Source organism: Cyprinodon variegatus, unplaced genomic scaffold, assembly GCF_000732505.1.
Source record: "Cyprinodon variegatus isolate N-32 unplaced genomic scaffold, C_variegatus-1.0 Scaffold222, whole genome shotgun sequence".
Lineage (NCBI taxonomy): Eukaryota > Metazoa > Chordata > Actinopteri > Cyprinodontiformes > Cyprinodontidae > Cyprinodon > Cyprinodon variegatus.
The window spans coordinates 914,700-926,715 of record NW_015150675.1 but is presented as its reverse complement, the minus strand read 5'-3'; the positions used below and the strand labels follow the sequence as shown (position 1 = coordinate 926,715).

Below are 12,016 nucleotides of genomic sequence, written 5' to 3'. Positions count from 1 at the left end.
AAACATGCAATGGTAACCGATGAATGGGTCGTTTAGTTCCATCGTTAGCCTGTAATGCTGCTGATGCTGAGAGTACATGGGTTCCCGCTTTTGATTTTAGTTTGTGTATAAGAAAATGCATATAATAACGTGTATTTTTAATGTCTTAAAATGTTTCTAATTATATAATCAGTCAAAATTAACTAAAATTAAAGTCACAGCCCTACATTTAATTAATCGTTCAGACATGCCTGGACAGTGTTGAAACTGATATTTATATTGCGAGCTAGAAGCTTAACCTTTTCTTTAGCTGTGCATTTTAAATTTAGTTCTTTATATAAAAAAACCCAAACACATTATCTAAGATAGATAATAATTCCTCTGACCAATTATCAAACCACACAAATGCTAAACACTGACTCTGAACTGCCAGACATGCATAGACAGTTCAATTCAATTCAGTTTATTTATATTGAGCCAATTCAGGTCATCTCAATTCAACCAGATCATAAATTCAGATTGATTCAAAGTTTTCTATCTAAGTAAAACCCGTTGAATGCATAGACTCATTGACTCGAAGGCAATCCCTGTGGAAACTGTTGTGATCAAACAGACAGGCATTGCCTGCTGTGAAGATTTATACTGGAAAATCACATTAATATCATCATAGAAATCTGATGCAGAGCAAAAGACGATAAATCTAAGGTAGTCCTTCTTATAGAAATCTATTGAGAGGCATTTCAGGCTCATTAGGTAACCATTAATTTCATTTTTCTCAAATCATCTCCCTTTCTTCTGTCCACATCGCCTTAAGGTTATCGGTAAGGGCAGCGAGAAGTCAGACGACAGTTCTATAGATGAGAAGTACCTGATCGCTACCTCTGAGCAGCCCATCGCTGCCTTCCTGAGGGAAGAGTGGCTGAAACCTGAGGACCTTCCTATCCGTTACGCCGGCTTCTCTACCTGCTTCAGGCAGGAAGTGGGTTCACATGGAAGGGACACCCGTGGGATCTTCAGGGTGCACCAGTTTGAGAAGGTCAGCAAGGATGTAAACGTCACCTTTGAGATCACTTTAGTTTACGCAGTTACTTAAAGAAAACACATTTGTAAGAGTAGCTCTAAGGATTTATCTGATCATGCTCTAAGCTCATAAGATGTATGGGTCTTGTTATGACAGCCTGGTGTTTGTGGTTGTAGATTGAGCAGTTTGTGTACGCCTCCCCTCATGATGGCAAATCGTGGGAGATGTTTGATGAGATGATTGGAACAGCAGAGGAGTTCTACCAGTCACTGGGAATTCCTTATCGCATCGTAAATATTGTCTCTGGTAGGTCTGAGCATCACAGTCAAAGCTGGGGTTGACTTTTTGGTTTAAATTGACAAAGCAAACCGAGTGTCCGTTTGTGTTTCCTCCTTCCAGGGGCTCTGAATCATGCAGCCAGTAAGAAGCTGGATCTGGAAGCCTGGTTCCCAGGATCAGGGGCCTTCAGAGAGCTGGTCTCCTGCTCAAACTGCACCGACTACCAGGCTAGACGTCTCCGCATCCGCTACGGACAGACCAAAAAGATGATGGATAAGGCAAGTACACAGATTAAAAACAGTGACTGGTTTAACTGCTCCTTTCATAAGTCATTAATGGTTTTTTTTCTTGAAGCTTCAAAGGAAACTTAAATATAATTTAAGAAGCAGTTAGAGCTGTTGTAATTCAATTTTTAGAAAACCTTTTGATTTCCTGATTGTAATTGGTGAGTTCGTTTAAAAAGCAGCTCTTGGCCCTGAGCTCCTACAGTCTGAAATAGAAATCTGTGTTATCCAAGTCTGGATAACTTTGGAAACAATAAGAATAATGAAAATATGTCTACTTCTCATCTCCGTTGACTCTCTAACTAGCCTTTGTTCCCTTGTTCTGTCCCACCTCCCTTGTTGTTCCATTTTAATTTCTAATGCTTTCATTGTTTTCATCCCTGGAGGAAGACAATGAAAGCTTCCACAATGAGAGCTTCCACAATGTCCTACTGGAGATCCCAAATCGAATTGACCAATCAGAGGCCTCCTTTCTCTCCTACATGCGAATGCTAGGTGTCTGCGGTCACCTACAATTTTGGGAGGTACACACGACTTTCTGCGCTAAACACTCCTTACTGTCTGTGTTCTGTAGGCGGAGTTTGTGCACATGTTAAATGCAACCATGTGTGCAACAACACGCGTGATGTGTGCCATCCTGGAAAACTACCAAACAGATGAAGGCATCATTGTTCCAGAGAAGCTGAGGGACTTCATGCCTCCTGGTAAGATTGCTGCCGACTCGTTACAGGGCCACCAAGAACGTGTAACAATGTTTGCAAATGTATGGATCCATGTGGATTTAAATGATTTGGATGACAGAGGAAAAGCTACAGTAGATCCTGATATGCCTAGGCCTGGTAAATTTAGCTGGACAATCCAATCCTGTTACTCTGACTGATAGAGGGAATAAGACTCCACTAATAAGTTGCTCATTAACTTGACTTTACATTCTGTTCTATCCGCAGGTTTGACAGAAATCATCAAATTTGTGAAGCCTGCCCCCATTGATCAGGAGATGTTGAAGAAAGCAAAGAAACAGCAGGAAGGAGGGAAGAAGAAAAAGAAGGAAGGAGACCTGCCCAACGCCATGGAGAGCATGTCTGTCAACGACTCATAGACGACATCAGCAACCTCACAGATCCAAAACATCACTTTGACTTCAAAGTTTGTAATTCAGGCATTTCTTTCCTTCTAAACTGAAATAGTTTATTCTATAAGAGAAGGAAACACTTGTGTATCATGTTGTTAGAGGTTGTTTAATCTCTGAAGGGAAGAGGCTTCTTGCTTCATCCAATGTCAGTCTTCATCTCTTTAAAAAATTATTGTCTGTTTTTCCCCACTCTCTGCCTAAATAAAACTCAAGATATAACTTCTTAATCTCCCAGTTGGTGCATTTAGATGACGATGTTTCTTCACTTTAATCTCAGTTTCTTTCTGTGGTCCATTGAATTCACATCAGTGGATGATATTCATTATAATGGACATCTGTGTTTTGAGCAATGTTAATCACTTCAGATGCAATTTCAACATGTTTGGCATATTTCATTAAATCCATTTGCCATATGTTTCGCTTTCTTTCCTGTAATCTCATCACAATCAAAACTGTTGCTGCTTGATGCCAATATTGACAAAGAATATTGACGTCCTCTATATGATTTAAAAATTGTATGTGAATGCGCATTTGGCACTTCCTGTAAACAATAAATACAACAGATGTGAAGTTTTGTTTTTGCTCTCCTTACTGTTAGCTTATTAAAATGAATGACAAAAAGACAACTCATCAAAGTTTGTTGCCAAATTTATAGAAAAATTGTATGGTTTAAATTTATGAAAACATTTTGATCTAAGGACTAAATTGGAGTGTTGTGTACAGTCATGGGCAAAAGTTTTGAGAATGATTCAAATGTTAATATTTAAAAAGTCTACTGCTTCAGTTTTTATAAAGGCAATTTGCATATAATCCAGAATGTTATAAAGAGTGATCAGCCTAACAGCAATTAATGCAAAGTCAATATTTGCCTAGAAAATGAACTTTGTCCCCCAATACACTTTTCAACGTCATTGCAGCCCTGTCTTAAAAGGAGCAGCTAACATTGTTTCAGTGATTGCTCCATTAACACAGGTGTGGGTGGTGATGAGGACAGGGGTGGAGATCAATCTGTCATGATTAAGTAAGAATGACACCACTGGACACTTTAAAAAGAGGCTGGTGCTTGGCATCATTGTTCTCTAAAGAAACATGCAGTCATTGTTGCACTGCACAAAAATAACCTAACAGGAAAGAGAATCGCAGCTAGAAAGATTGCACCTCAGTCAACAATCTATCGCATCATCAAGAACTTCAAGGTGAGAGGTTCCAAAGGCTCCAGGGCGCCCAACAGAGACCAGCAAGCGCCTGAAAAGTGTTTCAGCTGTGGATCGGGCTACCAGCAGTGCAGAGCTTGCTCAGGAATGGCAGCAGGCAGGTGTGAGTGCATCTGCACGCACTGTGAGGCAGAGATTCTTGGAGCAAGGCCTGGTCTCAAGGAGGGCATCAAAGAAGCCACTTCTCTCCAGGAAAAACATCAGTGACAGACTGATATTCTGCAAAAGGTACAGGAAGTGGACTGCTGAGGACTGGGGTAAAGTCATTTTCGCTGATGAATCCCCTTTCTGATTGTTTGGGACATCTGGAGAACAGCTTGTTAGGACAAGACGAGGTGAGCGCTACCACCAGTCTTGTGTCATGCCAACTGTAAAGCATCCTGAAAAACCTAAAAACACAGCCATGAATAAAGAATGGTACCAGAATGTCCCACGAGAGCAACTTCCCCCAATCGTCCAAGAACAGTTTGGTGATGAACAATGCCTTTTCCAGCATGATGGAGCACCTTGCCATAAAGCAAAGGTGATATCTAACTGCCTCAGGGAACAAAACAGAGACTTTGGGTCCCTGGCCTGAAAACTCCACTGATCTTAATCCCATTGAAACCTTTTGGTCAATCATCAAGAGACGGATGGACAAACGAAAACCTAGGAATTCTGACAAAATGCAAGCATTGATTGTGCAAGAATGGACTGCTATCAGTCAGGATTTGGTCCAAAAGTTGATTGAGAGCATGCCAGGGAGAATTGCAGCGGTATGAAGAAAAGGGGTCAACACTGCAAATATTGACTTGCTGCATTAACTCATTCTGTCATTAAAAGCTTTTGTTACTCATAATATGATTGCAATTGTATTTCTGTATGTGATGACACTGACATCTGACATAAACACATGAAAACCAGAGGGCAGCAGATCATTTGAAAATATATTTGTGTCATTCTCAATACTTTTGGCCGTGACTGTATATATAGTAGTAGCCATTAAAATTTTCCCCTTTTCCTTGATTGGCCCTTGGCTGGTCCCCTTTAATTCCTTTTTAGACATCACTATTTGTACTAAAATGTTCTGTCATGATTTGTGGACATGAAGATCTAAAGAGAAGCATCATCTCCTGGTTAGACCCTGTAATTCAGTCAAAGGGTAGAGTCACAGAGTAAAAACATATGCAAGAGGAGGTAACTCCAGTGGGTGGGAGTTGGAGGCAAGTGAGCTACCATTCGGCTGGGACGGGCCATTTTGAATGGCTGCTATTGTAATCTATATTAAAAACCTCTATGTAATGATACATTTGGGTTTTGTGGGGAAGTGCGCTGATGGAAGTGACTAAAAACCTGTTTTCTGACAACCAGAGGCCTGGAACATGCTGTAGAGGTTGTGTTTTTTAGGGCAGCTATCTTATATTGTGGAATCCAGTGGGTAATTGGTCTTTTACAAGTTTCCAAGTCATGGAAGAAATCTTAATATGCTGATAATATTTGGCTATATTTATTCAAAATGTGCAATCCTCCTCTCGATAAATTCATAACAAATCTGCTAGGTGGTCACTATAATTTTTTTTTAACAGTTCATGAAATATTACTTGGTCTCATGTTTTGTTATATTACCAAAAGATGTCCAAGACCAACGCATAAAAACAGGTGTTTTATGATTTCAAGGCATCATTAAAAGATCCAGCAAAGCTTCCCAACAGATTTAAAAGTCAGATAAAGAGCAATGAGGAAGAGGTTTGTTACATATTAACTCCAGTAGACTTTATACCCCTCAGTGTTACATCAAGAAACCTTTAGACCTTGGTGCATTTACCTAAGGTAAGATGAAAAATAACTTTTTCACTTGACAAACTTTAATTTGAGCCAGTATTTCCTTCTGCTAGTTTCAGGCCTCAAGATGGACAACATTTATGAGGATGAAAGTGACATTTCTTTCACTGTAAAGGTAATGTGTTTTTTAAATCCAATACAGATGGTTGACCTCTAGGTTATATTGAAGTATTTAAAATTTGAGCTATCTAGGTTTATTTTAAGGCATAGTTGTTTCTCAGAAACGTTATTTCCGGTCTCTTTAAACACAGTTTGTTGGCCGGGTTGAGGTGGTCCGCCCTTCTGGATTTGAAATCCTGGAGGAAGCTGCTAGAAGCCTAAAGGTCAGGAATTGCTGCCTTCTGCTGTTTCTTTGATTATTCTCTGTGCTGTTTAATTCATGTTCTATTTCTTCACTACAAACTACGCATGGAGGTGGTAGTATTATTCTAAAGCGAACATTTAGGTGGATGAAGCTTGGGTGTTTAAGAAGGACAATAATCCGAAAGACAAACGCTAGCTAACATTAACCCTTGGAGGAACCTCACTGAAGCCCAATCAGCAGCTGTTTATGCCAAAAGCTTGTTCATAGCGACCAAAACAGCAGGGCTTTTCTGCAAGGCACAATTAGACTAGAATAGAATACATTAAAAAGGAATAAAATATTTATTCATTTATTTTTTTAATAAAAATATTATATATCTTTCTATTATCCTTTCCATATAAACTATTGGAAAGATACGAATTTTATTAAAAATGACCTTACTCTTATTGTAAAATGGGCATCCTGCCTAGAAAATCACCACTGTATGATGCCACCTCCACCATCTATTATTCCATGCGTGAAGAATCTCAGTCACCCAGGTCATAGTCATTCCAAAGAAGTTACAAAATAAACCACTGGACTTTGCTTTCCAAGTTTGGAGACGTTTCGCTTTCTATCCAGGAAGCTTTTTCAATTCAAAATGTCTTAATAAGCGTTGAGTTCAAAGCTTTATAGAGTAGACCAACGAAGCCTTGTTATGGCCTGGAAAACAAGCAAACTACACCAGAGGAACAGGTCCATTCCTTAGTAATGGGGAGTCATTCAGGTCTTTGTTAGCCTGCAATACCAGATACTGGCCTATGTCTCTAAAAAGGAGAGTCCTTAGGTTCATTGTTGGCCTGGCTAACCAGGCAAGATGTCTTGGTCCCCTGCATGGCGATTAGGATTATGATAGTGGGAAGGAATCAAATCTATCGCTGCGTTGTAAGTTTTTGAGAGCTGAAACCTGAGTCCACTGTTTAAGGTTGTTTTTTTCTCTCTTAACACAAATGGCTTCCTTCACAGCAGTTGGTTTGAAAGGGGTGGAAACAGCCAGGCAAATTAGCTCCTAGGCAGCTCCCACATCAGGAGATGAAAGAGTGCACATACAGTTAATCATAGTAAGAGAAACAGGACTACACTGAAAAACAGGCCAAGCTCCATCATCTATAAACAAAAGTGCTGATGGCAGCAGCACAGCTGATATTTAAATATTGGATGGTGTCACAGCCAAACAGGAACAGAACAGATGAAACCACTATGATGAGAAACAGCAGAGTGATTGAATTAACAATTACTGCAGACTGGAAGAATAGAGATGAAATGAAGCAGAATGATTAAAAAGATGTCCCTACGTCCTCCAGTAGTTTAAGCCTATAGCAGCACAACTATAGAGATAGCTCAGGCTAACCTGAGCCACTCTACCTATAAACTTAATCAAAAAGGAAAGTTTTAAGCCCACCTTTAAAAGCAGACAGGGTGTCTGTCTCATGGACTAAAACTGGTAGTTTGTTCCACAGGAGAGGAGCTTGTTAACTAAAAGATCTGCCTCCCATTCTACTTCTAGAAAATCCAGGAACCACTTGTAAAACTGCCGATTGAGAGCAACGTGCTCTGATAGGAGAACATCTGTTTCTCTTTATTTGGTAATGTCTCATGAGCTTATTTTAAAAAGTCCAAATGGTTTGCGGTTGGAATGTACTGACCATGGTGACATTTTCAATAATTTTATATCCAGTAGAGCTTTATATCCAGAATTAGCCTTGGTCAATTGAGAAATCATGTCGAATTAACTGAGTTTAATAAAAGTGGAGTTGGGTGAACAGAGGAGATCAGATGCATCTAAGCTTTAAGTCTTAGAGCATTAATAAATATATAGCTATATTGTTTATATTATTCAATTAGAAATTTCACAAAAATGTCTGAAAAAATGTTTACACTTTGTTATATTTAAGATTTTTTTCTTAAAGAGTAGAAGATAAAGGTGAGGATGTGTGAATACGTTCTGATATTCTGCCTACCAGCAGTATGTGTATTTTGAAACCTGTGTTAATCGGACAGTCTTTAATACACTGGATCTTGTTAATCTAATTTCTGTTTTAAAGTTTATTAAATTTGTTTATATTATTACCATACTGATTTAAAAGACCCAGAGAAAAAAAAACCAAACGCATTAAGTAAATCTAAAAAGAAATCCTCAAATCAATCTGACATTCATGCTGGTGATGATGAGAGACAAAAAAATACAATATTTTTTGTATCTTTGTGACTCTGTTGATATCCTCATTCAATTTCTGTCATGTATTTCAAATATAACATTTTCTAAATGTTTTTCTATGCCATTTAATTTTTTTCTTAATGGTTAGCATGTCCAATATATTTAAGTAAAGTCATCCATTTCCTTATTTAAGGTGCCTGATAAATTCAACTCAGAAAAGGCAGCAAAGAGGAGCAAAGTCAACATCTTCTTGACGCTGAGTGGGATTGACATTTTGGAAAACAAAACAAAGGTGTGTGAAATATGCGTTCTGATGCAGTTAAGGTTTTCAAATTGAATTGTTTAATCTGAGGCTTGTATCTGGAAGTGAATGTTAATTCAAAACTGATGTGCATTGCAAAGATGTTTTTTATTTCAAAAGTGCGAAAATCACATTCCTCTGTGCAAATGATCAGCTGTCCTTATTTTTGTTTACTTATAGCACACTTAAATATGTGGAGGGACCATTTAAAAGTAGGGCCCTATAAAATCCATTTTATTTTTTCCCAAATTCCGTTTTATTTTTTCCCAAACTCCGTTTTAATTTTTGAAAATTCTGTTTTTTCTGTTTTAATTTTTGCGGATTCTGTTTTTTTTTACCCTTTACTGTTATTTCAGTTGTAAAAAGAATGTGCTTTTAATGGTAATGATTAAAATGTACACAAATAAATAGGAATTACCTAAAAAAAACACATTTACTCAGTACTTTTACAGCATGATGCAACATAACACTGTACTAACTAAGTACTAAGTATTAACAAAATATTAATGGTTATGAACCAATTGTTATAAATAAAAGTGCTCCATTAGCTTTTTCAAGTAAAAAAATAAAATAGGACCTCTCGATTGTCATCATGTAACAGACAATCCTTGTGAGCTAACTTTCTTCATTTAAGCTTCCCACCTATCAGAAACATCACCATTGAAATACATGATTGCCAGCCTCTTTGTATTGAGTTCAGTGAGTGTCTCTCTCTTGTCTGTGAGAAGAGTTTTGTATTTGCTGAAGCTCTGTTCACAATCAACTGAGCTGACTGGGAAGTAGATGAAGGCCACAGCCATCTCTGCAACTCTTGGGAATCTTGCACTCAGGCCTCTCCAGTAGTTTGCAAGCTCCATATCAGTTGGCAGGGGGTCCCTGAAAACACCTTGCTTATAGGCCAACCACTGCTCACTGAACTCTGCTGATGGGTTTGCCAGGGGCTTCAGTGTTGAATAGGCTTCAATTTGCTTTTTCATTGCTGGAGCCTGCCTGGGATCAAACACCCAGGCCATCCTGTACACATCTCTGGCTGGATGTGTGTCCCAGTGCTTTGAGTACTTTGTGAAAGCCAAACGAAAAGCATCATAGAGATTGTCCAGCACGTCCTTCTTCTCTTGAAAACTAATTTTTTCGTTATTGTACTTCTCCTCCTCACATGGATTTTGGATGACAAGGGGTCAGTGCATCTATTTTTGCGCTTCCAATCAATGGAATGTTGACAAAACTTGCAAAACAATAGTTCACCTGACACGTAAAAGTCATGAGGGTCACGAGGGAGTCGCCATTTTTTCAGTGTTTTGAAGGGGGAGGGTGAGCGGTAATGACCGAGCGGGAGGGGTTGGGTTGCCCAGATTTGCGTCCCCCGCTGTGCATTTCCCCCAGACGTACGTTCTTCTCCCACACTAAAACAGAATTTTATTTCAAATGTAGAAATTCCGCGTTTACACTAGATTCCGTGTCAATTTGCCAATTCCGCGATTCCCTGATTGCGGAAATTATAGGGCCCTATAAAAGTGATTAATTAATCTAATTAGCCATTCTTCTGAATGCTGTACAACAGGAGAGGATATGTTTGGCATCACTGTGCTCTTGTCATGTTATGGTCTATCACAACTATATCATTGCTTTTCTCCAAAATACCCTCACATACAAGAAAAGTGTTGTTTAGAACATTGTAGCAGGAACAGTTCAACAAAAACATCAAGAGGAGAGTTCCGTGCAAACGCAGCAAAATCCAGGAGTACAACTGTCTTCTGCTCAGATGTGTGCTTAGAACTATATCAGTTCAGGTGCATATGAGCATATCTGCAAAGTATGCAGCAAATAATCAGTTTGTCTACCAAAACCAGGTAAAATTAGACAAAAAATTAAGATTCAAGCACAAGAGTAGGAAGTGTATAAAGATTTTTTTTTTAGGTAGTCCATCAGATTGTTTTAGACGTTTTCCACCCAAGAAGAAACAGATCCGGGAACAGTTTGGGCATGATTCACGGGTTTTCTGAAAGGATGGAGATCTCTGTGTCCCCGAGCAAATGTCATAACCAAGTGGCTCATTAAGATTTTAGTACAGTGGTGAGAAGTTTTTCCAGGTCTCCACTGAGTCCATTTTACCAAGTTATAAAGAATCATCAACAAATTCCACACAAACATTCAAACTGTATAACATTACAATATCTAGTTGCTTTTCAGTTGATTAGGAAATGAAGATACTAAAAAAGTAATGAAGCCTACACAAAATAATAGATTTGACATCCCATCAAAAACTTTGAGCCATCGCTATTAATGTGTCTATCAAAGCCTTATTTGAAATGTTTTCCTCATCTTTGTCCCACTTAGTTTCTCCTGTACTCATGTCCTCTCTCCACGGTCTCCTTCTGCGCCGTCCTGCGCTCTTCACCCAAAGTCTTTGGCTTTATAGCTCAGCATCCTGCAGCAGACATGTACCACTGCTATCTGTTCCAGAGTCAGAAGTTTGTGAGTTTCCCTCTATGGTGCTAACAAAATCTGTAAGGGGACTACAGGATATAACAAATAACTTGGATGCTTTCTTGAATCTTTTCAGGCTCCTGTGCTTGTCTCTCTTATCGGTGATGCTTTTCGAGCCACAAAAAAGGAACACAATGTCAGAGCCGGGCGAGATCTCGTTGTGGAGGCACTCAGACACAAGGTTGGGCTTCTTTTTCATGCTGCAAAAAATAAAACATTCACTGCAAATTGTCGTTTTCAGTATGACCATATTGTACTTCTTTGTTTCTTTTAAGAATAAAGTGCTGCAGAGAGAGAACGAAGAGCTGAAGAGGAGGGTTGCACGACCTCATATCTATGAGGCTATGTAACAGCAGTCAGACACACCTGTGCACTGTGGATTAAAACAGGTGAAGTAATTTAGATGGTTTTATAGCTATAGATAAGAGAAAGCATGTGAATGACAAACTACATACAAAATACTTGCAGAATAATAAAAAGATAAAACTAGATTTAAATTTGAAATTATTTCTGATAATACAAAGAATTCAAATATGAGGGTATGATCATAGTTTTCAGCCTTGGATTTGACCCTAATGTTCATTTTTTTCATTTAGCAAAAGGTTTACGATTGTACTAGAAGGACCTAACTGAAATGCTTTCAAGGGATGTTTCTCAAATCCGTCCGCAAATAAGCATTTTAAAATATTTGATCAAAGATTTCAATGGCTTGATTTTTTTATTATATGCTCACACATGTAAGAGAACTGGGAAAAAATTAATATGGCAATTACAAAACTAGATGGTAATATTTGCATTGATCACAGAGAGTTTTATTTTTGACATGTCTAATGTAAATACCATCTAATAAAACATACATATTTTCAAAATATGACTCATTTTACTTTTTTTGTAATTTTTTATTAGTAAAAAAATTACTACTGGCCACTCTCGGCCATCCCCTGGTGGCGCCCTTGTGCATGGAATAAGGTTTCAGGATCACCCCTGGCCATTTTTG

General features: G+C 38.5%; 2 protein-coding genes across 2 annotated transcripts in view; both read left to right on the top strand.

Annotated features, from left to right (window-relative positions):
• sars (seryl-tRNA synthetase) overlaps positions 1-3,270 on the top strand; it is a 10,150-nt gene extending 6,880 nt beyond the window's left edge. The window contains exons 7-11 of the mRNA XM_015380847.1: positions 794-1,015; positions 1,177-1,306; positions 1,400-1,557; positions 2,138-2,267; positions 2,511-3,270. Coding sequence (XP_015236333.1) covers positions 794-1,015; positions 1,177-1,306; positions 1,400-1,557; positions 2,138-2,267; positions 2,511-2,662 — 792 coding nt within the window. The 3' untranslated portion in view covers positions 2,663-3,270. The remainder of the gene's footprint in view (positions 1-793; positions 1,016-1,176; positions 1,307-1,399; positions 1,558-2,137; positions 2,268-2,510) is intronic.
• A 2,519-nt stretch (positions 3,271-5,789) lies between these two features.
• Positions 5,790-11,819, top strand: LOC107088567 (PTB domain-containing engulfment adapter protein 1-like). Its single transcript, XM_015380826.1, has 6 exons — positions 5,790-5,845; positions 5,982-6,053; positions 8,425-8,523; positions 10,870-11,007; positions 11,096-11,200; positions 11,295-11,819. Exons 1-6 carry the CDS (start codon positions 5,798-5,800, stop codon positions 11,367-11,369), a joined length of 537 nt encoding a protein of 178 aa, XP_015236312.1. The 5' UTR covers positions 5,790-5,797; the 3' UTR covers positions 11,370-11,819.
• The last annotated feature ends 197 nt before the right edge of the window (positions 11,820-12,016 follow it).

What these genes read in the sequence shown, in the direction of transcription:
- LOC107088567 (XM_015380826.1), top strand. Translation starts at nt 5,798, where the DNA reads ATGGACAACATTTATGAGGATGAAAGTGACATTTCTTTCACTGTAAAG. An exon ending in AAGCTGCTAGAAGCCTAAAG is followed by an intron (nt 6,054 to 8,424) that starts GTCAGGAATTGC and finishes TCCTTATTTAAG; the next exon opens with GTGCCTGATAAATTCAACTC. An exon ending in TTTTGGAAAACAAAACAAAG is followed by an intron (nt 8,524 to 10,869) that starts GTGTGTGAAATA and finishes TGTCCCACTTAG; the next exon opens with TTTCTCCTGTACTCATGTCC.